A 27,600-nucleotide genomic window follows, 5' to 3' on the forward strand; every position below is an offset into this window, starting at 1 on the left:
GAGGCGGGGAGAAGCCGCGAGGCTGAAGGCGGGGCGGGCGGCGGCCGGACCAGCCAATAGGCGGCTTTCCAGCGGCTGAGCCGAGAGAGGGCAGGGGCGCCGCCACCGGCACCACCGCCTCCTAAGTTCCCCCTTCTGGATGCGCGGCCCGGGTCGGTTGGTCGCTCCGGTCCGCGCCCCCCCCCCAACCCCCCGCCGGCGCAGAGGGGCCTGAAGAGGCCGGAGGAGCGGACAAGGGACGGGATTTCCGAGGAAGGGGAGAGGACGGGCGCCCCACCCGCTCGGAGGGTGGGGGGCTCGGTGAACGATGAAGGGCCGGCGGCGGCGGCGCCGGGAGTACTGCAAGTTCGCGCTGCTGTTGGTGCTGTACACGCTGGTGCTGCTGCTCATCCCCTCCGTGCTGGACGGCGGCCGCGACGGTGACAAGGGCGCTGGGCACTGCCCAGGCGTGCAGCGCAGCCTGGGAGTCTGGAGCCTGGAGGCGGCGGCGGCGGGCGAGCGCGAGCAGGGCGGGGAGGCGCGGCCGGCTGAGGAGGGCGGCAACGCGGGCCTGTCCCCCGGGGTTCCGGGCAACTTCAGCGGCGCCGTCGGGGAGGCGGTGTCGCGCGAGAAGCAGCACATCTACGTGCATGCCACCTGGCGCACAGGCTCGTCGTTCCTGGGCGAGCTCTTTAACCAGCACCCGGACGTTTTCTACTTGTATGAGCCCATGTGGCATCTGTGGCAGGCGCTGTATCCGGGCGACGCCGAAAGCCTGCAGGGCGCGCTGCGCGACATGCTGCGCTCGCTCTTCCGCTGCGACTTCTCGGTCCTGCGGCTGTACGCGCCACCGGGGGACCCGGCCGCGCGCGCCCCGGGCGCGGCCAATCTCACCACGGCCGCCCTTTTTCGCTGGCGGACCAACAAGGTCATCTGTTCGCCGCCGCTGTGCCCCGGCGCCCCCCGTGCCCGCGCTGAGGTCGGCCTCGTCGAGGATGCCGCCTGCGAGCGCAGCTGCCCGCCCGTGGCTCTGCGCGCCTTGGAGGCCGAGTGCCGCAAGTACCCGGTGGTAGTCATCAAGGACGTGCGCCTCCTCGACCTGGGCGTGCTGGTGCCTCTGCTGCGTGACCCCGGCCTCAATCTGAAGGTGGTGCAACTTTTCCGCGACCCGCGGGCCGTGCACAACTCGCGCCTCAAGTCCAGGCAGGGGCTGCTGCGCGAGAGCATCCAGGTGCTGCGCACCCGCCAGCGGGGTGACCGCTTCCACCGCGTGCTACTGGCGCACGGCGTGGGCGCTCGGCCCGGGGGCCAGTCCCGTGCCCTGCCTGCCGCGCCGCGCGCGGACTTCTTCCTGACCGGCGCGCTCGAGGTGATCTGCGAAGCCTGGCTGCGCGACCTGCTGTTCGCGCGCGGCGCGCCCGCCTGGCTGCGGCGCCGCTACCTGAGGCTGCGCTACGAGGACCTGGTGCGGCAGCCGCGCACCCAGCTGCGCCGCCTGCTGCGCTTCTCCGGGCTGCGCGCGCTCGCCGCCCTCGACGCCTTTGCGCTCAACATGACGCGGGGCGCGGCCTACGGCGCCGACCGACCTTTCCACCTGTCGGCGAGGGACGCCCGCGAGGCCGTGCACGCCTGGCGCGAGCGCCTGAGCAGAGAGCAGGTTCGCCAGGTGGAGGCGGCCTGCGCTCCAGCCATGCGCCTGCTGGCCTACCCTCGCAGTGGAGAGGAGGGCGACCTGGAGCAACCCGTGGACGAGGAGAGCCCGCCTGACACTGAGGCCGATGGCGCCACGTAGGCTGCTCCCTCACACGCGCCCGCGGGACGGATCCGGGTAAGGTGGCCCTGGGCGGGTTGGGGGCAGGGAAAGGTCTTTGGGGGAGCTCAGACCAGCCTGCAGGGGAAAGGGGCGGTGGTGGGGCGGGGTGGGGGGGAGTGGATGCTGTAGTCCCTGAATAAATCTGAGCTGGTGGGAAAGCACGGCTGGTAGAATTTGGAGGAGACTCTTCGGGGTCTTCAGCTTAGCCACCTGCCCCCTCAGAGGAGGGCCCTGAGACGAGAGGGGTTAAGTTTGGCTGAGGCAGAACCCAGGTCTCCGCACTCTCAGCCCCCGCTATGAAGTAGGAGTTAAGGTCGGTCACCTGTTGAGGTTGGGGCGAGGAGAGGGCGAGAGAAGAGGGCTGGAGGAGGGAAGAGGCCTGGGGAGAGTAAAGAAGGTTTGCAACCGTCATAATGGAACTTGAGACTGGAAATTGACATGAAAAGTATCTGATTTCGGGGACCATTTGAGGTTGATTGATTTTATCTTGACACCAATATGTTCCTTCGGGGAAACATTGCAGCAGTGTTTGCAGGCACGGAGTAAACCCAAAGTGGGATTTGGTGCAAAGTTATCGACTCTGATCCTCCCTACCCCAAATCTCTTTCATACTTACTCTCTACCTTTGTATCCGTAAAGCGCAGCTCCGGGCCTTGCCTTCTAAGTTGGCAAGTGTTAGGTATAGACAAGGCCTTACTTGCAACAGTTTTTGCACACGTGTGTGTCTCATGCTGTGGGATAGCTGCCTAGAATGGACTTTGCTTTCCCCTGGCTGGTGGAGCATCTCCCTGCCCACCCCCTCCATGGCTGGCGTTGGCAGGATATTTGACCATACCCCATTCACATCAGGTCACCAAAGCTGCCTAGTCAGCTTCCTCTAGTGCCGACAAGACCTGAGGGCTGGGCTTTCTGCACCCAGCCCTGTCCCTCTGAGAGAGGGAATCTTAGAGTGCCAGTAGCAGCTTTGGCTGTAGAAACACACAGCCCCCTGGGTCCCAGTTTTTTGTGTTCTTTCTCTAAAGATGCTAAGATGAGGCGTAAATGACCTTGGCATGTGTTCAGTGTCTGGGTCCGTGTCTGGCCTGTACATTGTTGGGCTGAGGAAAGAGTTTTGTTCTGCACCATGCTGACCTTAGGAGTCTAGTTAGCGGGATGGGAGCGCGTTTCCCCAAACTCTGTGTGACTTGGAAGGGGGCAGGCCTCTGCCCTGTGCAGTCCGGAGGAGGAGGAAAAAAAGCCCGGCCGAGTGGGTGGAAGTGACTTAAGTTTCCATTCATTATTTTATAGTGTAATTCAGTATTCCCCTGGGATGAAGCTCTGAGGAGGAAGTTGAAGATGTTAATGAGGATGGATTTGGTGGTTGTTTCATAGCCCAGGGTTGCCTGTGCTTACGGAAACTGACTTTTCTCCCAGTAATCAAGGGGTTTTCTCCGTCAGTTTCTGTAATTGCTAGGAAGTCTGTGTTCTTTCCTGATTTCCAGAGCAAAGGAAGGTAAGGCACAGGGTGACTTGTCACATCTTAACAAAAACATCCTTTCATCTGCTAATCCTGTTTTTGCAGATGTAAGTAACATAATGGCCCCTCCCCTTCCCTCCCAGGCCTAGGGAAAGCCTCTCCAGAACTAATTCTGCAGCATTTTATGGCTTTAAGAACTGACGGCTGATCATTGTTTTCATTTTTTACTAGCCTCGACTGAGCTCAGACGGGGGCGAGGTAGGCAAGAGAATAGAATAGAGAGGAGGCTAGAGGGTACAATCTGCGTCCTTCCTCCAGGAAGTTAGAATCTGGGTGGGGGACCTTGGTGCTGCCTTCCCGTCCCGAAGGCCAGGGAGGCTTCCTTTGTAGGGCTGCAGGGACATCTGGGAGCAGGCTCTAGGCTTCTCCATACTTTGGTGACTGAGCCCTTCTTCCCACACTTCTGCTGGAATTATTGGGCTCTTACCACATTGCCACCAACCAGTGGATTCGTTATAATGTGTGTATTCCTGGTTCCTAGAAAGATAACCTTCCTGATCCACCAAGAAGTTGCCAGAAAATCTGCCCCACTCTCCTCTGGGAAAGGGGATGGACTCCCTCCCCGACCCCCCACCCCCATGCCGTGCATCAAGCTAGGCTTTGTACAGGTGTCATTATTTTAACTGATTTGTCAGTTTTACAGATGAGGAGTCTGGGACTCAGAGCTCTAAGTCAGGTCACCGGCCCAAAGTCACACCTGGCCTGGTGAGCATGAGGGGAAACCGCATGGGAGTTAGAGCCCCAAGCTCAGCATCACTCCTTACCTGGCCCCCTTAGAGTCCCCTGGCAGCACCTTTGGCACCTGGGCCAGGCTAAGAGTCTAGGCTGGGGTGGGAAACACACTTAGCTTTTTTTTTTTTTTAAGATTTTATTTATTTATTTGATAGAGAGACAGCTAGAGAGAGAGAGCACAAGCAGGGTGAGTGGGAGAGGAAGAAACAGGCTTTCCGAGGAGCAGGGAGCCCGACGTGGAGCTCCATCCCAGGACCTTGGGATCACCACCTGAGACAAAAGCAGCCGTTTAAGGACTAAGCCACCCAGACGCCCCACACTTAGCTTTATTATGAATAAGTTCAAGCTGCTGAACGACTCCTATAAAATACCCCTGAGCTGCCGACAGCACCTGCACAGGAAAGCCAGTGACTCTACAGCCGCCCTCCCCCGGCTGGCCTCCCGCGGGGCATCATCCACACGCGTGTGACTGAGCCAACCGGGAGCTGGACCCTTGGTGAATCACAGATACACCAGGTGGAGTTGTTGCACAAAGGAAACTTTGCATCAAATAAGATCACGGGAAATAACCTGCAAAGCCGTGACTCACCGAGCAAGGGTGAGCGGTGAATGGGTTCCTTTTATTTGGGGTTAGGATGAACATTGGGATCATCTGGAGAGGCGGGCATAAGGCCACGCATGCTATTTAAGGCAACCTGCCGATACGTCGTCTGCTCTGTAAAGGAGGCTTGCGGTCCTCCTTGGATGGAGATTTTAGGGTCACAATGAAGTAAAGGTAGCTGTCGGTCATTCTAGAGGTCACTCCATGGTCTATCGCCACATCGGTGAGTGGGGCTCGGGGGTTATGCTCAAAGCAGTCTGGGCTGGCTGGAGGTCACGTCCGGGTGGTCGCTTTAGTTCGGGGGCGTTTTTTTGGTTTCCATTTGCCTTAAGAGAAGCTGGGAAGAAGAGCTTAAGGAAAAACATGGGACAAAGGGTCAGTGAGTACAAGCAGGAGGCAGTAAAGGTCAGGCCTGGGGGTCTAGGTGGTGACAGCCCCTAGCCCGGCAGTGAAGGGGGCTACCGGTGAATTAACCTGAGCAACTTCTGGACGGGCCTTACCAGATGGCCAGGGTATGGCAGGGAGGCAGGACACCATTTCTCAGGGCTGGGTGGGGACCGCCGCACCCGAAACCAAGGACTCGGGCCCTTTCCTCTCTTTTCCACCTTCTTGCCTTTCACTGACCAGCGTCTTCTCTGGCTGTCCCCGGATGGTGGCCTCGGCAGCAAGCGTCACTTCCACACACAACTATGCAGGGTTGTTAACATGAAGGGAGGAAGGAAGCTGGTTAGTGAGTGAGGAAGGGGTGGAGGAGTCTTCCCTCCTGTGTCTTTCCTTCAATCTGGTGATAAAACCTTCCCAAACCCCCACCCCGCATCCCAGCTGAGGTCCTCTTACGATTTCGCACTGGCTAGCACTTGTTCACCTGCCCGGGCATTGGGGTGGTCTAAAAGCTCCTGTGCTGATTGTGCCCAGACAGCTAAAGTCAAGAACCGTGGACTGGACCCTGGGTCCTGGCCCATGGCCCCGGGCCGGGCTGTTTCCCCTGGAACAATATCCAGATAGGGGACTGGGGGGCTGCGGATGAGCAGCGGAGTGTCTACCATAGCAATTTATGTAAAGGAACTTGGAGCTGTGAGGCTCCAGGCAGCTGGAGGGTGGAAATATGAAAAGAGAAAAACTGTCTTCAGTTATTCACGGCTCCATTTATCACCCTCTCACATGCCTTCAAATGCTTTGTTGTTCTAGCTTCTTACTAGTAATCCATCATTGTGCCCACTATCCGCTACTGTTCCAAACAGACAGATGCACTGTCCTGTCCTTTTCAGCATGTCTCCCTTTGACCTCTGCCCTGGGGAGGCCCCAAGATTTCATTCCGGTAGGCATTTAAGACTCCTTGGTCTTTGTTCTAGACAAGATAGATGGACACTTTGAACACATTCAGGAAAGGAGGTTAGTAGACTAGTAATGCAATGGTCAGAAAGCTTGCTTTCTAAGGAAACCATCCAAACAGAAAAAGACAGGACCAGCTACCACCCTATCCCCACCAAAGCATTTTCAGTGTCATTTCATCTTCATCAGTATACTATGCCCCAAAGGGCTTAGGCATAAATATCACTCAAAGGAGAACCTCTTGCCTAAACACAGAACAGGCATTCATCAAATATTGTCCCCACATAGAATTTGTCATTCAACAAAATCCATTTAAACTCAAAGTCAGGGGTGCCTGGGCGGCTCAGTCAGTTAAGCAACTACCTTCAGCTCATAATCTCAGGGTCCTGGAATTGAGTTGCGCATCTGGCTCCCTGCTCAGTGAGGAGTCTGCTTCTCCCTCTCCCTCTGCCCCTTCTCCTGCTCTTGCGCTCTTGCACACGTGTGCTCTCCCTCTCTCAAACAAATCTTTAAAAAAACAAACTCACTCCTGATCTAAGTCAAGGCAGGAGCTGTATTCAAGTCAGAGGGCTGGAAGTTAGGATGGGGTGTATGGATGGGCGGGGTACACATAGATGGATATCTGGGTAGCTGACCTGCACAGTAAGATGGAACAGTCTTTCTTAAAACACACCCACATCCAAATCCTTATTTTCTCCTTGCGGGGTTAGTGCTGCCTTTGATTGAGACATAATTAGAGCTCCCGTATGGGGCTGCCTTCCCAGGCAGGACCCCCTCAGTTACTGGTGGATTTGGTGTTTGGGGAAAAATCCAGACTCCTCGAGTCTGGTGCAGGAGGCAGGAGAGGAGGCTGGTCCTACCAAAGTGAGGTGTAGCCACGGGGTAGTTCCAGAGTCATTCCTTAGTGTGTATGAAATCAGCTTTTATGTTAGGGTATGGGAACACAGGTTTGAAGGCCTGGCTCTCCTGGTTACTTCTGATTGACCTGGGGTGAGCCCCTAAACCTTTTTGGCTTTAGTGTTCTTGCCAGTAAGAATGGAGGTTAAGAGGATCTCCAGGGTTCCTCAGAGCTAAGGGGAGGTGACGTTTATTTCACGCCTTTCTTGGGCACGGTGTTACTCGCTTCATGTGTGTTGTTAGTCCTCGGGGGCACTTTACGAGGTGCGTGGCATCCCCATCTGTGGACAGCGAAACAAGCCCAGAGAGGTTGGATAATTGACAAGGATAACACAGCGGATTGAAATCAGGTGCTATGTTGAGACTAACACCCCCAAGTTTTTTTCAAAATCCTATAAGCACATGGTGAAAAAGAGTTCAACAGTGCTATCACAGAAGGATATAAAATACCACCCACGAGTCTTACTTTCTAGAAGCAACCACATGTATTTCCTAGAAGAAATACATTTCTTGTGGTATTTGTCTAGAAAACGTTTTCTGCAAGTTCAAACGTATTTTGCCCTTTGGGGGGTAGTTAAGTCTTTTCAATTTTAGTTCCTTAAATGCTTTCCATTGAGATAGAACTGACTTAGAACGTCATATTAGTTTCAGGTGTACGCTGTGGTAATTCTGTATTTGTGTATATTGTGAAAGGATCACAGCCTAGTTAACCATGATTTTCCTTGGGATGAGAACTTTTAAAAAAGATCTGTTCTCTTACCAACCTTGAAATATGCCTTCTGGTGTTATTAACTACAATCGCTGTGCTGTATATGACATCTCCACGAATCATTCAGTTTCGACCCGGAAGTGTGTGCCTTTCAATTCCCTTCACCCCTTTCGCCCATCGCCTGCCGTCTGGCTCCGGCAACTACCAGCCTGTTCTCTCTATGAGTTTGTTTTCAGATTCCACATATAAGGAAGATCCTACGGTATTTGTCTTTCTCTGACTTATTTCGTAAACGTATTATCCTCAAGGTCCATCCAGACTCTCACAAGTGACAAGTTTCCTTCTGGTTTATGGCTGCCTGATATGCCACTGTATAGAGACAAGACACGTTGTCTTTGTGCATTCACACGTTGATGGGTGCTTAGGTGGCTGCTCGGGCTGGGCTCCTGTGAATGACGCTGCAGTGAACATGGGGGAGCAGATATCTTTCTGGGTTAGTTAGTGTTTATCTTTCCTTTGCATAAATACCCAGCAGTGGAATTCCCAGATCACAGGGCAGCTCTATTTTTCATTTTTTTTGAGGAACCACCACACCATCTCCCATTAAGTGGCCGCACCAACGTCCATTCCCATCATTTGTGGGCAGTTAGTGGTGCTTGACCGAAACGGGTTTCTGCTCAAGTTCAGAAACCGGACAGCAATGGTAAGATTTTACAAAACGTGACTTTGAAGAAGACAGTGAAAAGAATTCACAAATTCCAGATTCTCAATCACTATTTGGTTTTTAAAAATATTTATTTATTTGCCTCAGAGAGAGAGAGAGAGCGAGAGAGCCGTGTGCACAAGCAGGGGGAGCAGCCAAAGGAGTGGGAGAAGCAGGCTCCCCACCCCGACCAATGCAGGGCTCAATCCCAGGACCCTGGGATCATGACCTGAGCCGAAGGCAGATGCTTAGCCGACTGAGCCACCCAGGCGTTCCTAAATCTCTATTTTGGACAGGTACCTGAAGTCCATCAGGCGCTGGAGAAAACACATCGGGGGAACTTGTTTGCTGCTTTCCGCCCACCCTCCCAGCTCCTGGCCACCAGCCGAAGGCCCGAGCAGCACCCGTGTTTGAAGAGCCTGTGGGTGGACTGCATTTAATAACTAATAAGGCCATGTTTTTCTTTCTGTAAACTATGTAGCTGGATTTTTAGGAACTTTTTCCAGTATTTCTGTGCCTGTTAAGGAGGGGAGGGGAGGGGAGGTTGCTTTTCATTCTAAAACTTGAATTTTCAAAAAAAAATGCGGACTTTTTCTAGACTAAAATTGTATATGCTCTTTGGTAATTTGAAAGCCTGAGAATACTGGCTGCTGTTTGTTGCCATCGTCTTCTCACAAAATTGTTTTCCATTTTTCTATGGAATGTTCCAGCAGCTAGCAGCGTCTAAAGTGCTGCTGAGTTCATGCATTTATCCTTTAGAGGATCCGTAATGTTTTTGGAAAGATGTATGGGCTTGAGCAAGGAGCTTAATGCCAGCTCACTGTAATAAATCTGTACCTATTCATATTAAACATAATGATGAATTATTTAGCTTTTGCTTAGGGGCTTTTCTGATGGTCTTTTATGAATCATCTTTTCTAAGGCATCGTTCCCTGGCCTTTTTTGTACCAGTGTTGCAGAAAATCGTGGACTTGATTGCTCTGCTTCCACTAAATCCAGCTGTGACAAAATCTTATTTGTGAGGTATGATCTAAAGGTTACAGAAATAGAGGTGCCTGGGTGGCTCAGTCAGTTAAGCGTCCGACTCTTGATTTTGGCTCAGGTCATGATCTCTGGGTCATGAGATCAAGCCCAACATTGGGCTCCGTGCTCAGCGAGGACTCTGCCCGAGATTCTCCCCTCTTCCTTCTGTCATTCCCTGCCCCCCCAAAAATATAAATAAAATAAAATGTACTTAGGTTTTTTTTTTAAAATAGAGGTTATGGAAATAAAATAACAAAGCCTAGTTAAACACCATAGGAGTGTATTATAACATATTCAGCCAGTTCCTAGTCCCAACAGTTCATTGCTACATTTTCTGTAGTGTCGTTTGCACACATGTAAGTATATCTCTAAGAAAAACATCTTCAGTAGGGTGACCTTATGTAGCAACGGGTGTACACGGTTTGCATTTGGAGAGGTAAAGTTCTTCCAACTTGCACCAGTGTTCACTCCCACCAGCTGTTTCTGGGAGTGTCTGTGTCCCAGATTTTCACCAACATGGATTTTGCCGAATATTTTCATTCTGGCTAGTGTGGTGGGTGGAAAAATGCTTCCTGCCTGAACCCTGGCTCTCTCTGACCCCACAGTGCATCTCAGATGGTGAAGGAGTGCCTGCACCTTGGGTTGTAGTGACCAGGATGCCCAGACGAAATCTCCTTCTTAGCCCTCCTGCAGCCCCCATATATTTGGCAGGCAGCATTCCTGGGATCCTATGGAAGGACCGGAAATGCTTTGAAATAAAACTGATCACCTTTTGGGGTGCCTGGGTGGCACAGTGGGTTAAGCCTCTGCCTTGGGCTCAGGTCCTGATCTCAGGGTCCTGGGATTGAGCCCCCCATCGGGCTTTCTGCTCAGTGGGGAGCCTGCTTCTCCCCCCAACCCCCGCACCTTTCTGCCTACTGTGATCTCTGTGAGATAAACAAAAAATCTTAAAAAAAAACCTGATCACTTTTTTTAAAAAAAACTATGCACAATACTTGACAGAGTGGGAGAGGGAGAAGCCGGCTCCCCCCAGCCCAGCAGGGAACTGGATGCTGAGGGACTTGATCCCAGGACCCTGGGGTCATGACCTGAGCCGAAGGCAGCCGCTTAACCGACTGAGCTGCCCAGACACCCCGGATTTGGCTGATTTCTACATAAGATTTAACCCTTGCTATGTTTTCTCTGTGCTCCTGAGAGCCCTGTTTGTAGTCTGGGTTGGGAGGGGAGAGGAGAAGTGCCCATTTGCAGTTGTCCAGACAGGATTCAGAGGGTTTTCAAAGAGGTTTTTTTAGTCTGAGCAGAGATTCTCTTCCCATGAATACAAATGTAATATAAATAGTCCGAGCAATGCTTTTAAAAAACATTTATAAGCAGCTGGCTTAAAATTCCTCAGTCTGCTTTTTCTCAGGCTGCCCTCCATGTGAACAGCCCAGAGAAGAATAGAAAGTAAAAAAGCCAAGCTGGTCTCATTTTTCTGGCCCCACTGTTCCAGCTGAACAAGGTGACTTAGAAATGAAGCTCTCTGTGAGGTCTCCTGGCTCCTCAGCCTCTTAGTGGAGCTGAAGGAATTTTCTGTTCAAAGAAGCATTTCTGCCTAGGTGCGGTATAGAATAAGAACAGTAAGGACTAAGAACTAGCCCTGGCCCAAGTTCAAGAACACGGGGAAGTGGAGAACCATTTGGGAGCTGAACAGGAAGCAGTTTCAATTGGAGAAAAGTCGCAGAGCTCAGTGATGTCTCCGTGAGAACTGGAACCCTTCAGCTTTGCTCCTCGCCTGCCTCCCCAGCCTGCGGGCACCTTGCCAGCAACCCAGTGTGACCTCTGCAGCTGGCCTCGTTCACAGTAAAGACCCATCGGAGAGCATCGGGGCTGACAGTGGCTATTTCTCAGGGGTTGAGAGGCGATAAGCACAACCACCATGTTCGCCTTCAAGAATGAGTGACGGTGTTCGGAGGGAACAGACTCCCCTCCCCTGAAATCAACGTGAGAGGCAAGGAGCTTTGCCACAGAACGACGTTCTGGAAACAGCCACTGAGGCAGACGGGGTTGAGGGGGGCAGTTTGTGTGTGGAATGGAAGTGCTTTCTGTTAAGCCCTTAAAGCAGGTGTTAAAAGGAGCCCCAGAAGGCACAGGGCAGTCCCTGGGCCCTGCCAGCAAGAGGCCTCAAATCTGGTCTGACATGCCAGTGTCTCAAGGGCCAGCTTGGAGAGATGAACATTGTGTGATGGGTGTCCTTGGGTCATGGTAACAGCAGGCGGGAAGCAGAGAAACCAGCCTGAACCGAAAGTCGAAAATAGAACCCGACAGTCACTTGGGAGGTATGGGGAGCTGGTAGCGGCTTGAGACGGTGAGTTCTTTTGTAAAGATGACCAACTGAGGGACGATAGGAGCAGCCCCCAGCATGAACTTGGGGGGCTAACTGAAGCAGTTCTTCTAGAGCATAGAGATCAGGGGAGCAGTAGAGAAAAAGACCCCAGAGCTTTTGGGGTCACTCCCCAGCCGCATGACTGAGGCCAGGCTTTACAAGAAAGGACTCGTCAGTGCTTCAGAGAAATTACGGGAACAGTAAGCCAAAAAGACTAAAACTGAGATAATTTTTTAAAAATAGGACCTCCAGGACTCTAAACTCTAGGAAAGAGAGGGCTGCTGGAGGGGAGGGGGAGGGGGGACGGGGTAACAGGGGGATGGGCATGAAGGAGCACACAGGTTGGGGTGAGCAGCGGGTGTGATTCACAACTGATAATTTAGTGAACACTACACCCGAAAACTAATGATGTACTATCAGTTGGCTAATTGAATTTAAATTAAAAAGAAAATCAAACAAAAATAGGACTTCCTTTTACACAGCCTACAGCTGGCATCTGTTGAATATACGGGCTGTAGGAGCAATAAAGCAGAAGCTGTTTCTTGCTCTAGAAAAAGGTATCACCAAGACGGAGGTAATAAAGGAAAATAATGCATTTTTCAGGTTCTGCAAACAGTTCTTGCCCTCCTGTGCGCTCTGCCCCCTCCCCCAGCTTTCCCCAGCAAGGAATGGCAAAGGGGACTGTTTTGCAAAGAGGACATGGTTGGCTGAAAATAAACCCACACGAACACACCCTGCCAGAGAACAACAGAATTCCCAGCATTACTGAGTGCCTTTTAAATTCATTTTATTTTTTTATTTCTCAACAAAGGGAAAATGAAATAGTTCTGAGCTCAGGAAAAATTTGAGCCCTGCTCCTAAATACGGCAGTCTCTGGCAGTCGCTAGCAGTCCTGCGGGCCCGGGGGAGGGCTGGTTTACCTGTTCCCACATCCTGTGCCAACATGAACTTGCTCTCTGCTGTTAAGCCCTTTGCTTTTATTTTTTTAAAACTTTTTTAAAGATTTTATTTATTTGACAGAGAGAGATCACAAGTAGGCAGAGAGGCAGGCAGAGAGAGAGAAAGGAAGGGAAGCAGGCTCCCCGCTGAGCAGAGAGCCCCATGCGGGGCTTGATCCCAGGACCCTGAGATCATGACCTGAGCAGAAGGCAGAGGCTTAACCCAGTGAGCCACTCAGGTACCCCAAGCCCTTTGCTTTTAAAGATCTATTTATTTATTTGGAGAGAGAGAATGAGCAAATGAACCAAGGGCTTGGGGGCGGGGGCTCAGGCAGAGAGAGAGAGAGGGAATCTGGAGCAGACTTCCCAGCTGAATGCGGAGGCCCACCCCAGTGACACCCCCACCCCCACCTTCATCCACTCCATTAACCAATAGCCCCTGTGGGGGCCAGAGGGCTGCCTGAATGACGGACACCAGCTCCCGTCACTTCCCAGCCTTTGAGCCCCCACTAACCCCGGCTGCCCCCCACTTGGTAGATGACAAACACGAGCAGGTGGGCGATCAAATGCTTATTCTAAGCTACTGACTCAGTTCCTTTATTTGAGTTGGGAACGACTTTACTCACAAAAGCAATTATGTATGCCAATTAAAATTATACCTCTGAGCAGCTCAATGAAGGAAAAAAAACAAAAGCCGACTAAGCAGACTCAGCTGTTTCCAGGTTTCATAAATACTGGTTTGGAGCACATTCATTTTGTTCTCCAGTGAGCTCAGAAACTTGGGACGTTTTTCTCTTGGGTGTGTGTGGTGGGGGAGCATGATCAAACTAGAAGCATGTTATTATTTTATCCTGTCACTGGTGAGGAAATGTAATGGCCATTGAGTTCTGCCCTGGCTGACTCTGGGGCTTGACCAGTGAATGCCTCACATGGCTTGAGGTTTTCCTTGGAATTCTGGAGCAGAGAAGGGAGTCTTCCACTCACTGAGCAGCAAGGGGCTGGGGGGCAGCTCATCTCCACCTGGGCTCCCAGCAAGGTGGCTTCTCCCTTAGTTTCTCCCTTTGCTCCCCAGGCAAGAAAGTTTTGTCTGTCTGTCTGTCTGGGTTTTTGTTTTGTTTTGTTTGACTCCGTTTTCACCTGAAGTGAGAGTTGTTTAGGATGTTTAAAGTATGACTTAGTGCAAATGTACTGCCAACAGCCCCCTCTCCCTGCCACTTTATTTTTCACACTGGAAGTCTGGAAATACTTTATACCATTTAGGCTCTTTAAGTACATTTCTAGGCAATTTGGGGGGTGCGGTTGCCTGAGCAAACTAAATGTTTCCTATTACACTTTGCCTGAGAGTCACAGTGAGGGGATGCTTGCACTTTGACATTTCTGCGTTTTCAAGTATTTTCACGTTATCCCCAAGCAACTCCCTTAAAAAAAAAACAAACACCCCCAACAACTTAATGGCCCTATTTTCGTAAACATTGTCAGTCATTTCCGTTTTCCTTAGCCCTGCATATCACTGATTTGAGGTGAAAACAGGAAGGTTAAGAAAGCCTGGTCGTCAGGGGTGACAGATGATCTTGGGCAGTAACCTCCTCCCGAGAGGCCGGGGCCGGGGAGGGGTGTTGGGAGAAGCCCCCACGGAGGACCCGTGGCCCCCGAAAAGAAGACTAACGCCCGTCCGCGACCCATTTGTCCTGGAGTGGGTCCAGGAGGAAGGCTGTCACAATGGGCTGGAAAGTCATTCGCCTGTGATAACGGCCCGGCTGAATGCCCGGAAATCTGAGCCCAGGCACCAGGGCCCGGCACTGACTCGGAGCATCTGTGAAGCAGCTTGTGGTCGTCCCCCCAGGGTGCCTCACCTGGCACAAGTGTGTGGGCGGGGACGGGTGGCTGGGGGGTGAGGGGTACCTCCGGAGGCGACGACGCCCAGAAACGCTTGGAAGAAGGGCGGCTGAAAATCTACAAGTGCAGATGGAGGAGGGAAGTGAGACGTTCGCGCAAAGCTCGCAAGTGTCCTTGGGGGGTGCGGGCAGGGGGGCGCGGGTACCGGCCTCCCCGAGCGGTGAGGAGCGCCGCCCAGAGCGGCGGGGCTGCACAGTCCTCTGGTTGACTCTTCTCAAACTTGAACGCCAGCAGGAAGTCCGTTCTTCCTCCCTCCCCCTTCCCGGTCTCGAAGGTCGACAAAACTGTGATTAAAATGCTAAGAGCGTCTTCCATCTTCCTGAGTTGCTCCTCCGCAGCGCCGGGAGCCCCGCCGAGCCAACTGCCCGCGGGGACACGGTGGGGCTCCGATGCTCCCCTCGATGGCCGCCGGGCTCGTGGGGGACAGCCCGCAAGCAGGACCCGGCTGGTCATCTATAAGACCAGGGCAACTGCAGCAAAGGAGGTCAAATACACCCAGGTCTTTGGAGTATGACTTTGAATCTTTAAGCAGATGATTTTTTTTTTAAGATTTTATTTATTTGACAGAGGTCACAAGTAGGCAGAGAGGCAGGCAGAGAGAGAGAGAGGAGGAAGTAGGCTCCTTGCTGAGCAGAGAGCCTGATGCGGGACTCGATCCCAGGACACTGAGATCATGACCTGAGCCGAAGGCAGCAGCTTAACCCACTGAGCCACCCAGGTGCCCCAGATGATCTTTCTTTCTTTCTTTTTTTTTAAGTGCAAGCGAATTTGTGAATTGAGTGGTAAGGAAAGATTTCACACCTCAGTGCAACATATTTTGAGAACAACCCTTTTCGAGTGCTTCACACAACGGTGATATACTGGAATCTCTAAAATTCTGTAAATTAGTTGTACTAAGACAGTTTTACTGTCTGTTTTCTGTTGTCATACAGGATAGGTCTTTTTAAATATTTTTATTTACTTAACACAAGCAGGGGGAGGGACAGTGGGAGAGGGTGAAGCAGGCTCCCCGCTGAGCAGAGAGCCTGATGCGGGGCTTGATCCCAGGACTGTGAGATCATGACCTGAGCTGAAGGCAACCACTTAACCCAGAGTCACCCAGGTGCCTCTAATCTTGAGATTCTTAGAGTCTCAGTAGTGTGAAGGGTAAGCCTCCTTCCATGTCTTGGCTGTTAATAATGCTGCCGTGAACATGGAGATGCGTATGTCTTTCTGAGTTAGTATTTTCATTTTCTCTGGCTAAATACCCAGAAATGGAACTGCTGGATCATAGGGTTGTTCTTTTAACTTTCTGAGGAAACTCCATACTGTTTTCTGCAGTGGCTGCACCCACTTGCATTCCCACCCACAGTGCACAAGGCTTCCCCTTTCTCTCCATCCTCGCCAACACTTACTATTTCTTGTCTTTTGGATACGAGCCAATCTGACCGGTGTGCGGTAGTGTCTTCATTGTGGCTTTGGTGCATTTCCCTGGTGGTTGGTGATGTCGAACATCTTTTTTTTTTTAATATTCATTTGTTTATTAGAGAGAGAGAGAGTTTGCAGGGGAGGGGCAAACAGGGAGGGAAAGTCTTAATCCGACTCTGCGCTGAATGCAGAACCAGACTTGGGGCTTGATCTCAGGACCTGAGAAACCATGACGTGAGCCGAAACCGAGAGTCACATGCTTAACGGACTGCACCACCCAAGCGTCCCTGGAGCATCTTTTCACGTGTCTGTTGGCCATCTTTATGTCTTCTTGGACAAATAGCACTTTTCACAAAACTAGAACAAATAGTCCTAACATCTATACAGAACTTGAAGAGACGCTGCCGGAACAGTGAGAGCAATCTTGAAGAAGAGCGTACTGCAAAGGGGAAGTCATCAAAGCAGTGTGGCTCTGGCACAGAAGCAGACACGCAGATTGACAGAACAGGACAGAGAGCCCACGAGAGGTCTTGAAATACTTTCATCTTCAGAATATCCAGAAGGGTCTAAACTCATTTCAGGTGCTAGAGGCTGCAGTAAACATTTTTATTTTCCCCAGATTCTAGGTAAATGGGAATCCTTTGAACTAAGAAGTTCAGTAGCTTCAAACTGAATTCTTCACTGTCAAACATCCAACAGCTGAAAAAAGGGTGGGGGGAATGCTAGGTACTTGGTCACTGTAGCTTGCTGATAAACCAAGGGTTTGGTTTTTAAATTGGCACATAAAGTTGAATACTTCGTAGCTTCAAATGAATAGGGCTCCAAAGTATTGTGAGGAATGAGATCTGGAGTGAATTAAAACCTTAGTCTTTTGTCTGGACATCGGGGACTTAAGAATTTGGGAGAAAAGCACATTAAGAATTCATGGATATGTTTATGTTTTCAACACAACCCAATGGGCGCTTGGGTGGCTTAAGGGGTTAAACGTCCAACTCTTGATTTCCGGCTCAGGTCATGATCTCAGGGTCGTGAGATTGAGCCCTGCCTCGGGCTTCATGCTCAGCTGGGAGTCTCTTTAAATTCTCTCTCTCTCTCTCCCTCTCCCACCCCCCACTTTGTGCACATACTCTCTCTTTCAAAAACAAGCAAAACATTGGGGCGCCGGGTGGCTCAGTGGGTTAAAGCCTCTGCCTTCGGCTCAGGTCATGATCCCGGGGTGCTGGGATCGAGCCCCACATCGGGCTCCCTTAGCAGGGACCCTGCTTCCCTTCCTCTCTCTCTGCCTGCCTCTCTGCCTACTTGTGCTCTCTGTCTGTCAAATAAATAAAATCTTAAAAAAGGAAAAACAAAACAAAAAAACAAAACAACAACAAAGACCCACAACCCAAAATAATGGGAAAATGTTAGGAAATTAACTGAGAGGGTTTATTTTTAGGTTCTGCTTGGAGGCCGTAGGCTCCATGGAGGTAGACATCAGAACTGGAAGGTGTCTGAGCATCCCTGCCCGGGTTCAGTGACGTTCAGGAACCGTAGGAGGATAGGAACCCATTTGCAGCGCAGAGAAGGAAACGGCCTCGTCAGATTGCTGTGGGCACAAAGTGCACTGCCAGCTCAGACGGGCCGGACTCCGGCGCAGTTCTTCATGGACCCCAGAGGGGCAGTCACAGAGCTCTCAGAGCTCTTCTCCTCCCACACTATCTGGCCAGTGATTTGATACATTTGATCTTAGCCAAAAGGCCGAGAAGTGATGGCCAGTGATTTGATTAAAAAAAAAAAAAAAAAGAATCTGAACGTGAGTGGAAAGCAGCTTTCAGGGAGATAAAATGAATTTTTTAAGAAAGATTTTTAGGGGCGCCTGGGTGGCTCAGTGGGTTAAAGCCTCTGCCTTCAGCTCGGGTCGTGGTCCTGGGATCCTGGGATCGAGCCCCACATTGGGCTCTCTGATCAGCAGGGAGACTGCTGTCTCCTCTCTTTCTCTCTGCCTGCCTCTCTGCCTACTTGTGATCTCTGTCAAATGGATTAATAAAATCTTAGAAAAAAAAAAAAGAAAGATTTTTAGTTAAAGGATTTAAAGAGTGCATTGGGGTCCAGGGGTCGGGCCGGTAGTACCTCCATAAATGGGACATTCGTCGGGACGTGGGCTCTGACCAGGCAACATTTCGCACTTGGCGAGTCATTGACAGAAAATTGTCCTGAGTTACTGCCACGTTTTTGCTGGGTCTTTAAAACAACCCAAACAGAGAACTGAACACATTGCACAAAGAAACAGGGGCAGAGGAACTTTTTTTTTAAATTAATAATTATGGACCCCTAGGAAGCTGCAAAACCAGTACAGGGAGGTCTGCTGTATCCTTCACCCAGCTTTACCCAGAGTTCACATCTTTTGCGTAGGTCACTATCAGTACCAGGAATTTGATGTTGGTCCGATCTACAGACCTCAGTTTTAGACAGTTTTTACATGCACTCATTTGTGTGTGTGTCCACAGGCCTGTGTAATCTGGTCACATATAGATATGTGTGAATAGTACCGCAGTCAACATACAGAAGTGTTCCATCAGCATAAAGAAAATCTTCTGGGCCACCCCTTTATAATCATAGACCCCCACCCCATCCCACCTTTCCCTGGCAAACATTAATCTCTTCACCATCTCTATAATTGTGTTACTTCAAGATTGGTAGATAAGTGGAACCATGCACTATGTGATCTTTTCAGATCATCTGTTCTCAGCAGAATTCTCTGGAGGTTCACCAGTTGTCCCATGTATCAGTAGTTCATTCCTTTTTGTTGCTGAGTAGTACTCCATGGTGTGGATGTACCACAGCTTGTGTAACCATTAACTCACTGAAGGACATTTGCATTGCTTCCAGTTTTTAACTGTTACAAATAAAGCTGCTGTGAATATTGGTGCGTAGATTTTTGTGCGGACATAACATTTCCTGGATGAACGCCCAGGAGTACAATTGCTAGATCCTATGGTAAACACATATTAAGTTTTTACAATGAACAACCCAACTGTTTTTGAGAGTGGCTGTACCATTTGACATTCCCACCGGCAGCATATGAGAGATCAGATTTCTGTGCAGCCTCACCAGCATTTGGTGTTGTTGCTGTGTTGTATTTTAGCCGTTCTATTAGGTGTATAGCGATAGGTCCTTGTAGTTTCCATTTGCATTTTCCCAACACCTAGTGATACTGAACATCTTTTGGTGTGCCTATTTGCCATCCCCGTCTCCTTTTGGTGAAATGTTGGTTCAGGTGTTTTGCCTGTTTCCTAATTGGATTGTTTGTTTTTTACTCTTGAATTTTGAGAGTTATTTATATATTCTAGATAAAAGCCCTTTGGTAGATAGGTGGTTGCAAATATTTTCTCCCAGCCTGTGTCTTATCACGTGTTTTCATCTTCTTAACAAGATCTTTTACAAATCAAAAGTTCGTAAATTTTGATGAGGTCCAACTTTGCGATTTTTTCTTTTGTGGATTGTGCATTTTCTGCTGTGTCTAAGAACTCTTTGCCTAGCCCCAGGGTCCTGAGGATTATCTCCTATGTTTTCTGATAAACATTTTGTATTTTTTATCCTTCCTTATAAATTTTAGGATAAGTTTATCTCTATCTACATTGAATTCTATGATTCATTTTGGATTAGTTTTTGTTTAAAGTGTGAAAGGGTTAGTTTTTTGCCTGTGGATGTCTAACTGCTCCTGCACCATTTACTGAAAAGACTATCATTCCTCCAGTAGATTGCTTTTTCCTTTTTTTGGAGGGGGGTTCAAAAATCAGTTAGCCAGGGCGCCTGGGTGGCTCAGTGGGTTAAGCCGCTGCCTTCGGCTCAGGTCATGATCTCAGGGTCCTGGGATCGAGTCCCGCATCGGGCTCTCTGCTCAGCAGGGAGCCTGCTTCCTCCTCTCTCTCTCTCTCTGCCTGCCTCTCTGCCTACTTGTGATCTCTTTCTGTCAAATAAATAAATAAAATCTTTAAAAAAAAAAATCAGTTAGCCATAAACATATGTAGGTCTATTTTTGGGCTTTTACTGCTCCACTGACCTATGAGTCTGTCCTTCAATACCACACTGTTCTGATTAATACAGTTATATGTATCTTAACACTGAATAGAATGATTATTCCAACTTTATTCTTTTCCAGAAAGGCTGTAGCTGTTCTAGTTTCTTTGCCTTACCACATAAATTTTAGAATAAGCTTGTCTAGGGGTGCCTGGGTGGCTCATTGCTCTGCCTTCAGCTCAGGTCATGATCTCAGGGTCCTGGGATCGAGCCCTGCATCAGGCTCTCTGCTAAGTGGGGAGCCTGCTTCCTTCTCTCTCTGCCTGCCTCTCTGCCTACTTGTGATCACTGTCAAATAAATAAAATCTTTATTAAAAAAGAATAAGATAGTCTATATCTACAAAAAGCATTGCAGGAATTTGACAGGAATTTTCTAAAATCTCTATACAGATCAATTTGGGGGGAAACTGACATCTTTTCCTGTTGAGTCCTCTGATAACATGAACACTGTCATGTGTCTCTACTGATTCAGATCTTGTCTTATTTCTTTTACTGGTGTTTTCTAGTTTTTAGCATACAAGTCCTTTACTTGTTTTGTTAGATTTATATCTAAGTTTTTCATTTGTTTTGAGTGATTGTATATAGTATGAGTTTTAAAATTCGGTTTTAAAATGTTCATTTCTGGTGTATATAAATCAAATATTTAATATTGATCTTGCATCCTGCAGACTTGCTGAATTCACTTTTTGGTTGTGTGTGTGTGCTCCCTGGGATTTTCTATGTATGTAATCCTATCACCTGCAAATAGGGACAGTTTTATATCTTCCTTTCTAGTCACTATGGCTTTTATTTCCTTTTCTTGCCTTATTTCATTGGCTAGGACTTCTAGTATTCTGTTGAATAAGAGTGGCAAGTGCGGAGGTCTTTGCCTTGTTCCTGATCTTAGGGGGGAAGGCATTAAGTCTTTCACCATAAAGAATGAGGTTAGATGTAGTTTTATGTAGAATTTTTTTTAAAAAAATCATGTTAAGGCAGTTTCCTTCTATTCCTGGTTTGCTGAAGGCAGTTTCCTTCTATTTCTGGTTTCCTGAACATCATGAAGAGATGTTAAATGCCTTTAATGGATGGTAGTGCCTTTTCTGTGTCAATTGATGTGATTGTCTGATTTTTCTTCCTTAGTTTGTTAACATGGTGAGTTACATGATTGATTAGTGAAACTGAACCAGCATTCTGGAATAAATCCACTCTGTCTTGATATATAAATTTTTTCACATATTGTTGGATTTGATTTACTAATTGTTGAGGATTTTACATCTAAGTTCATGAGAGATACTGGTTTTTTTGGGGGGGTATTTGTCTAGTTTTGGTATCAGGTAATGCAGGCCTCATAATTTTGTGGAAAAGGTTGTGTGGAATTAGTGTTAATTCTACTTTAAATATTTGGTAGGATTCTCCATTGAAAGTATATAGGCCTGGAGATTTCTTCTTTGGGAGTCTTTTAATGATTAATTCAATTTTTAAGGTCTATATTTTCAAATTATCTACTTCATATTGGATGAATTTTGGTAGTTTGTGTTTTCTGAGGAATTGGTCCATTTCATCTTAGTTGTCAAATTTATGTATGTAGAATTTTTCTTAATGTTTTTTTATCCTTTTAATGTCTGTGAGTTCTATAGTGGGACCTCCTATTTCATTGATGATATTAGTAATCTGTGTCTTGTCTTTTTGTTTTTAAACTTGGTAGAGATTTATCCAATTCTTAATCTTTTCAAAGAATCAGTTTTTTGTTTCAGTGATTTTTCTCTGTTGTTTTTCTGTTTTCAGTTTTACTGACTTCTGCTCTTATTTCCCTCTGCTTGATTTGTGTTTATTTTTATCTTCCCCTAGTTTCTGGAGGTGGGTGTTTAGGTTACTGATTTGAGACCTTACATCATTTGTAATGTAAGCATCTAATACAATAAATTTCCCTCTCAGCACTGCTTTGGCTGTGTCTCATAAATTTTGATATGTTGCATATTCATTTTAATTCAATGTATTGTTTAATATTCCATGGATTACTTAGAATTCTGTGTGTTCTTTAATTCCCAAGCATCTAGAGAATTTCCTCTTTTTAGATATAGATTCTTAGTTTGATTCCATCATTAGCAAACATATTCTCTCTCTGTTATTATTTCAATTATTCAAAATCTGTTGAGATTTCATGAAATTTTGTTTCATGAAAAACAGGATATGGCCTATGTTGTGAATGTTCCATGCATGCTTAAAAAATGTGTTTCAGGGGCGCCTGGGTGGCTCAGTCATTAAGCGTCGCTTTAGCTCAGGTCATGATCCCAGGGTCCTGGGATTGAGCCCCATGATGGGCTCCCTGCTCAGTGGAGAGCCTGCTTCTCCCTATCCCTCTGCACTCCCCCTGCTTATGTGCTTGCGCATTCTCTCTCTCTCTCTCTCACTCACTGTCTCTCTGTGTCAAATAAATAAATAAATAAATCTTTAAAAAAAAATCTGTCTTCAGCTCAGGTCATGATCTCAGGGTCCTGGGATTGAGGCCCATGTCAGGCTCATGCTCAGTGGGGGGCCTGCTTCTCCCTTTGCCCCTCCCACCACTCTGCTTTCTCTGTGTGTCTCTCAAATAATTTTTTTTTTAAGAACGTGTTTCTATTGTTATTAGGTGGAGTGTTGTATAAATGGCAGTTGAGTCTTGTTTGGTTGATGGCATTATTTAGTTCCCTATATCATTGTTGATTTTCTGTCTAGTCATTCTATCAATTGTTGAGAGAGTGGTATTGAAGTTTCCAAGTATAAACGTGGACAGGTCTGCTTCTCCTTCTGTTCCTTCAGGTTTGCTTCAGGAAACTGGAAGTTCTGTTTGCTGCATATGTAAACCTTTTGGATTGCTATGGCTTGTTGGTGGGTTGAACCTTTCACTATTATGTACTGTCTTTTGTTGTTACTGGTAATTTTCTTTACTCCCAAGTCTATTTTATCTGATAAAACTCTTCTTTATTATTATTATTATTATTATTATTATTATTATTATTATTATTATTTTAGAGAAAGAGCATGAGGGGTGGGAAGGGGCAGAGTGAGAGGAAGCTCAAGAATCTTAGGTAAGTTTCATGCCCAGCATGGAGCTTGATGCAGGGCTTGATCTCATGACTCTGAGATCATGACCTGAGCCAAAATCAGGAGTTGGATACTCAACTGAATGAGTCCCCCAGGCACCCCTTTTTATCTGATGTTTTTTATTGCAATATAATTCACATACATAGAGTTCACCCTTTAAAGTGTTTGATTCAGTGGCTTTTAGTACATTCAGAAAGTTGTACATTGATCACCACTAATTCCTGTTTTTCTGATTAATATTTTATTTTTAAGGGAAACCATATATATATATATATATGGTTTCCCTTAAAAAACTATATATATATATATATATATAGTTTCCCTTAAAAATAAAAAATATATATAGTTTACATATATATTGTTTAAATATATTATATATATAGTTTATATATATATAATATATATATATATATAATGTTCAGCTAGCTAACATATAGTACATCATTAGTTTTTTATGTAGTGTTCCATTCATTAGTTGCATGTAACACCCAGTGCTCATCATAACATGGTGCCCTCCTTCTGATTATTATTTTAAAATTGGAAAAACCAAAATGCAGTTTTCATTCCATAAATATACTTTGGTCCTTATGAAGTTTTGTTGCAGAAAGTGAAGCCTGTGATTTTAGAACGATGATAGCAATTTATCAACCAAGTAATCAGTTTTCACATAGTTTCAATAATTGTAGCAATTCCTTCGAACCCCCTGTAGAAATTCTGAAATTGTCATTTCAAAGGACTTGTTCTTTATTTACTTGGCCTGAATGATCTGCCACTGTTAGCATTACTGCAACATAAGGACACTTAGTGATCTGCAACTGTCTGAGCTTACAGCCATACCCAGTTTCAGCTGCAAACCTGTAAGCAGTTGTTGACCTCAGACTTAGCATATGTCCACAGCTCATTAGACCCGTTCATGGCAAGTGTCGAGGACTCACACCACCTACTTCTCTTTCAATTCACGTTTCTATGGTGTATCCTTTTCATCCTTTTACTTTCAACCCACCTATATCCTATTTGAAATGAATTTCTTGTAGACAGCATGTTGTTGGGTCATGTTTTAAAGCCATTCTGCTGGTCTCTTTTTTGTATATTTGTGAATTTAGATCATTTATATTTAATGTAATTATTGATATTATAGGGCTTAAATTTGCCATTTTTAAAACTTGATTTCTTTTTTCCCTCTGTTTATTGTTCCCATTTCCCTGTTTGTGTTTTCCTGTGAGTTACATGAATACATTTAAGAACTTCATTTTATCTGCAGTGTTTTAAAGTATTTTTCTTTGTATGCTTGTTATAGTGCTTTCTTTAGATCATCCATATGCAACTAATCACAATCTACTGGTCTCAACATTTCACTACCTCAAGTGGAAGTATACAAACCATGTCCATTTAGGTTCCTTTATCCTGTCCCCTTTGTAATTCTCTCTCTCTCTCTCTCTCTCTCTCTATATATATATATATATATATATAGAACTGCATCATACAGTGTTATAACTTTTGCTTCAACTGTCAAAATAATTCTTTAAACTCAAGAGAATAGTCTGTTAAATTTTGTCCCATTTTCTGCTGTTCTTTCTTCATTTGTGATGCTTCTTTTCCTTCTTTCATCATTTTCTTTCTGTTGGAGGAACTTCCTGTAGTGGTTCTTCTACAGCAGTTCTGTTGGAACACATTCTCTTAGTTTTCCTTCATCTGAGATTGTCTTTATTTCACCTTCATTCCTGAAGGATATTCTCATGGGATACAGAACTCTGCGTTGATAGTCATTTTCTTTCAGCCCTTACAGACTATTGTGCCACATCCTCTGGTCTCCATGTTTTCAGATATGAAATCCACTGACATTCGAATCATTGCTTCTGTGAGTAATGCATCAGTTCTCTCTAGTTGCCCTCAAGATTTTTTTGTCTTCCCTGAACTTGGATTATGCTGTATCTTGGTGTAGCTTTCTTTGTGTTTTGGGGTTCACTCAACTCCTTGAATCTATAGGTTTACACATTTTGCCAAATTTGGGCATTTTTCAGCCCTATTTCAAGTACTTTTTAAGCTTCAATCTCTTGTCCTTCTCTTTCTGGAACTCTGATGAAATGAATAGGTCAGTTATTGTAGTACCACAGGTCCCTGAGGCTCTGCTCATCCTTTTTCGCCCTATTTTCTCTCTGCTGTTCATATTAGATAATTTCTACAGCTCTCTTTTCAGATTCACTAATTCTTTAGTCTGTCATCTCTATTCTGCTACTGAGCCCATCCAGGGAGGTTGTAAAATTTTGGTTATTGTACTTTACAGTTCTAAAAATTCCATTTGGTGCTTTCTTTATATATTTCTTTGCCAAGACTTTATTTTTTTATTTGTTTCAAGTGTGTTCCTAATGGCTAACTGAAGCATACTGATGAGAGAGGGTAATTTCAGAATGTGTGTTGTTTCAGTGTTAGCGTCTATCACTCATCTTTTCTCATTCAAGTTGAAATTTCCCTGGTTCTTGGTTTGACAAGGGATTTTTTTAATGGTGTCCCAAATATTTGGGATACATTTGAATCTCTGAATTTTATTTTAGATCTTCTGGTTTAGCAAGCCTCCCCCGACACTGCTGGTGGAGGAAGGGGTGCGCCTCCTGGTTACTGCCGGGTAGGGGTAGGACTCTAGAAGTCCTCGCCTCCCACTAGGGCTCTGCTGACAGGAAGGGGGGGATTTTGTGTGTCTGGCACTCAGTTTCCGGCTTCTAGGCTGACCCTTTCCCTGTCCTCTAGCTAGCAATAATGAGCTTTTCTTGGGGCTTTTTGGTCTGGGACCATATGCATTTCTGGCCTGCTGGTGTCCTCAGTGTCTATTCCAGCGTATGGGGGAAGCAGAAAGAAAATGGAGGGAACTCACTGCTCTGTGTCCCTCATTGCCCGAGGTCTGCAGTCAGTCGGCCTTCTTTCCACCACCCTTCAGAATCTTACCTTTGCCATCTGTATCATGTTAGGGGATTTTAGTTACTCTTTGTGGAAGGAATAAGGAGAAAGGCATTTGCTCTGTTTTATCTAGAACCAGAGTTAGCCCTTCTGGAAACTGGTTTTTATTAAACTAGATTATACTGAAATCTGACAATGGCCGGACTTGCCACTTATATGCAGCTTCCGCTTTACAGAAGAGCGGTCATTGGTGTGATTTACTTGGCACGAGTGAACCAGTACACAAGTGAAGGAGGACTGGTTATGCAGTCAGTGCCTGAGGGTACAGCTTTGATCCCAGCTCTTCCCCCCGCCCTCCTCCCCAACTCTGCCCAGCAGGTCTCAGAACGTTTTGTTCACCTCATCAGGTGCCCCCTTCCACCCCCCGGCAGCCACTGCAGAGAGCACAGTCATACTGGCAGAGTTGCCCCCCCTTTCTCCCCATCTTCATCCTCACCAAACCCCTCTTGGGTCACATTTTCTCCCAGCCTGTCCCCAGAGCAGAAATGATAGTTCCTGATTTGGGCTGGATTTCCAGCCCTGGAAGATGCGGCTTAGAGAAGGAAGATTATAGTCCTCATGGGGTGCCTGGGTAGCTCAGTTGGTTAAGCGTCTGCCTTTGGCTCAGGTCACGATCCCAGGGTCCTGGGATCGAGTCCGCATTGGGCTCCTTGCTCAGTGGGAAGCCTGCTTCTCCCACTCCTGCTCCCCTGCTTGTGTTCCCTCTCTCGCTGTGTCTCTGTCAAAACCTTTAAAAATTTTTTAAAAATGAAGAGGCCTTTTTATCAGCAGAGCTCAACAGGCTTTCTGTCTGGAGCTTTCTGAGTTCTGAGGTTCAAAATGTCCTTTGTTCCTTCCCTTCTAGGTCAGTCAGCACAAACCGGGGCACTCAGCGTGTCACCCCAGCCCTGGAGGAGCTGCACGGGGGAGGCAGCCTCGCACACAGGCAGAGATGGGGGGACTCGGCCTGGGACCAACTGCCATGTGGCTGGCAGAGCAGGACTGTCGCAAGCTGTTCCGGGACGACTGACACACTGGAGGAAAGGAAGTTTTCAGTAAGGAAATGACAGTACAGTGTGGGTAATGTTGGCCATCCAGTAGGAAGAGCTCTCGTCCCAGCCGGAACCTGCCTGCCTCTGCTGGAGGTGTTCTCAGAACAGAAGAGACACGATCGGGTACCATTTCCCATCAGCAGCGGGTGTCTGGACAAGAGGTCAATGTGAATAAGGGCCCAGTGCAGTCCTGTGTATCTTGATTAAATTACTTGATAGTAAATAAAAGGTCTGAGTGCGGTTGGTTTAAATCTGACTTGTTCAGCTGTTTTTCCAAAGAGCTCCCCCTACACTTGCCCCTAAATCAATTTCATAAGAAGTACTTTCTCTCCTGGGGTGTGGCTCAGTGCGTTAAGCCTCTGCCAACAGCTCAGGTCATGATCATAGTATCTTGGGATCGAGCCCCGCATCGGGCTCTCTGCTCAGCAGGGAGTCTGCTTCCCTTCACCTTCTCTGCCTGCCTCTCTGCCTATTTGTGATCTCTCTCTGTCAAATAAATAAAAAAAAAAAAATTTAAAAAAGGACTTTCTCTCCCTGTGGTGGGAGAACCCTCATGAGCTGACAGATTTTCTCTTGCAAGTTTT

The 27,600-nt window shown here is 47.3% G+C and overlaps 1 protein-coding gene and 1 pseudogene across 2 annotated transcripts; one reads left to right on the forward strand and one right to left on the reverse strand.

Annotated features, from left to right (window-relative positions):
• On the forward strand, positions 1 to 27,267 carry CHST7 (carbohydrate sulfotransferase 7). Of its 2 annotated transcripts, none has more exons than XM_032330891.1 (2): positions 1 to 1,807; positions 8,579 to 9,346. In XM_032330891.1, exon 1 carries the CDS (start codon positions 308 to 310, stop codon positions 1,769 to 1,771), a length of 1,464 nt encoding a protein of 487 aa, XP_032186782.1. In that variant the 5' UTR covers positions 1 to 307; the 3' UTR covers positions 1,772 to 1,807; positions 8,579 to 9,346. The 2 variants fall into 2 exon arrangements, with proteins under 2 accessions (XP_032186782.1, XP_032186781.1); XM_032330890.1 differs by lacking the exon at positions 8,579 to 9,346 and adding an exon at positions 26,830 to 27,267 and having other exon boundaries at positions 3 to 1,807.
• Positions 23,606 to 24,152, reverse strand: LOC116582994 (annotated as a pseudogene).
• Positions 27,268 to 27,600: the final 333 nt, after the last annotated feature.

This window comes from Mustela erminea, chromosome X, assembly GCF_009829155.1.
Source record: "Mustela erminea isolate mMusErm1 chromosome X, mMusErm1.Pri, whole genome shotgun sequence".
NCBI lineage: Eukaryota > Metazoa > Chordata > Mammalia > Carnivora > Mustelidae > Mustela > Mustela erminea.

What these genes read in the sequence shown, in the direction of transcription:
- CHST7 (XM_032330891.1), top strand. Translation starts at nt 308, where the DNA reads ATGAAGGGCCGGCGGCGGCGGCGCCGGGAGTACTGCAAGTTCGCGCTG.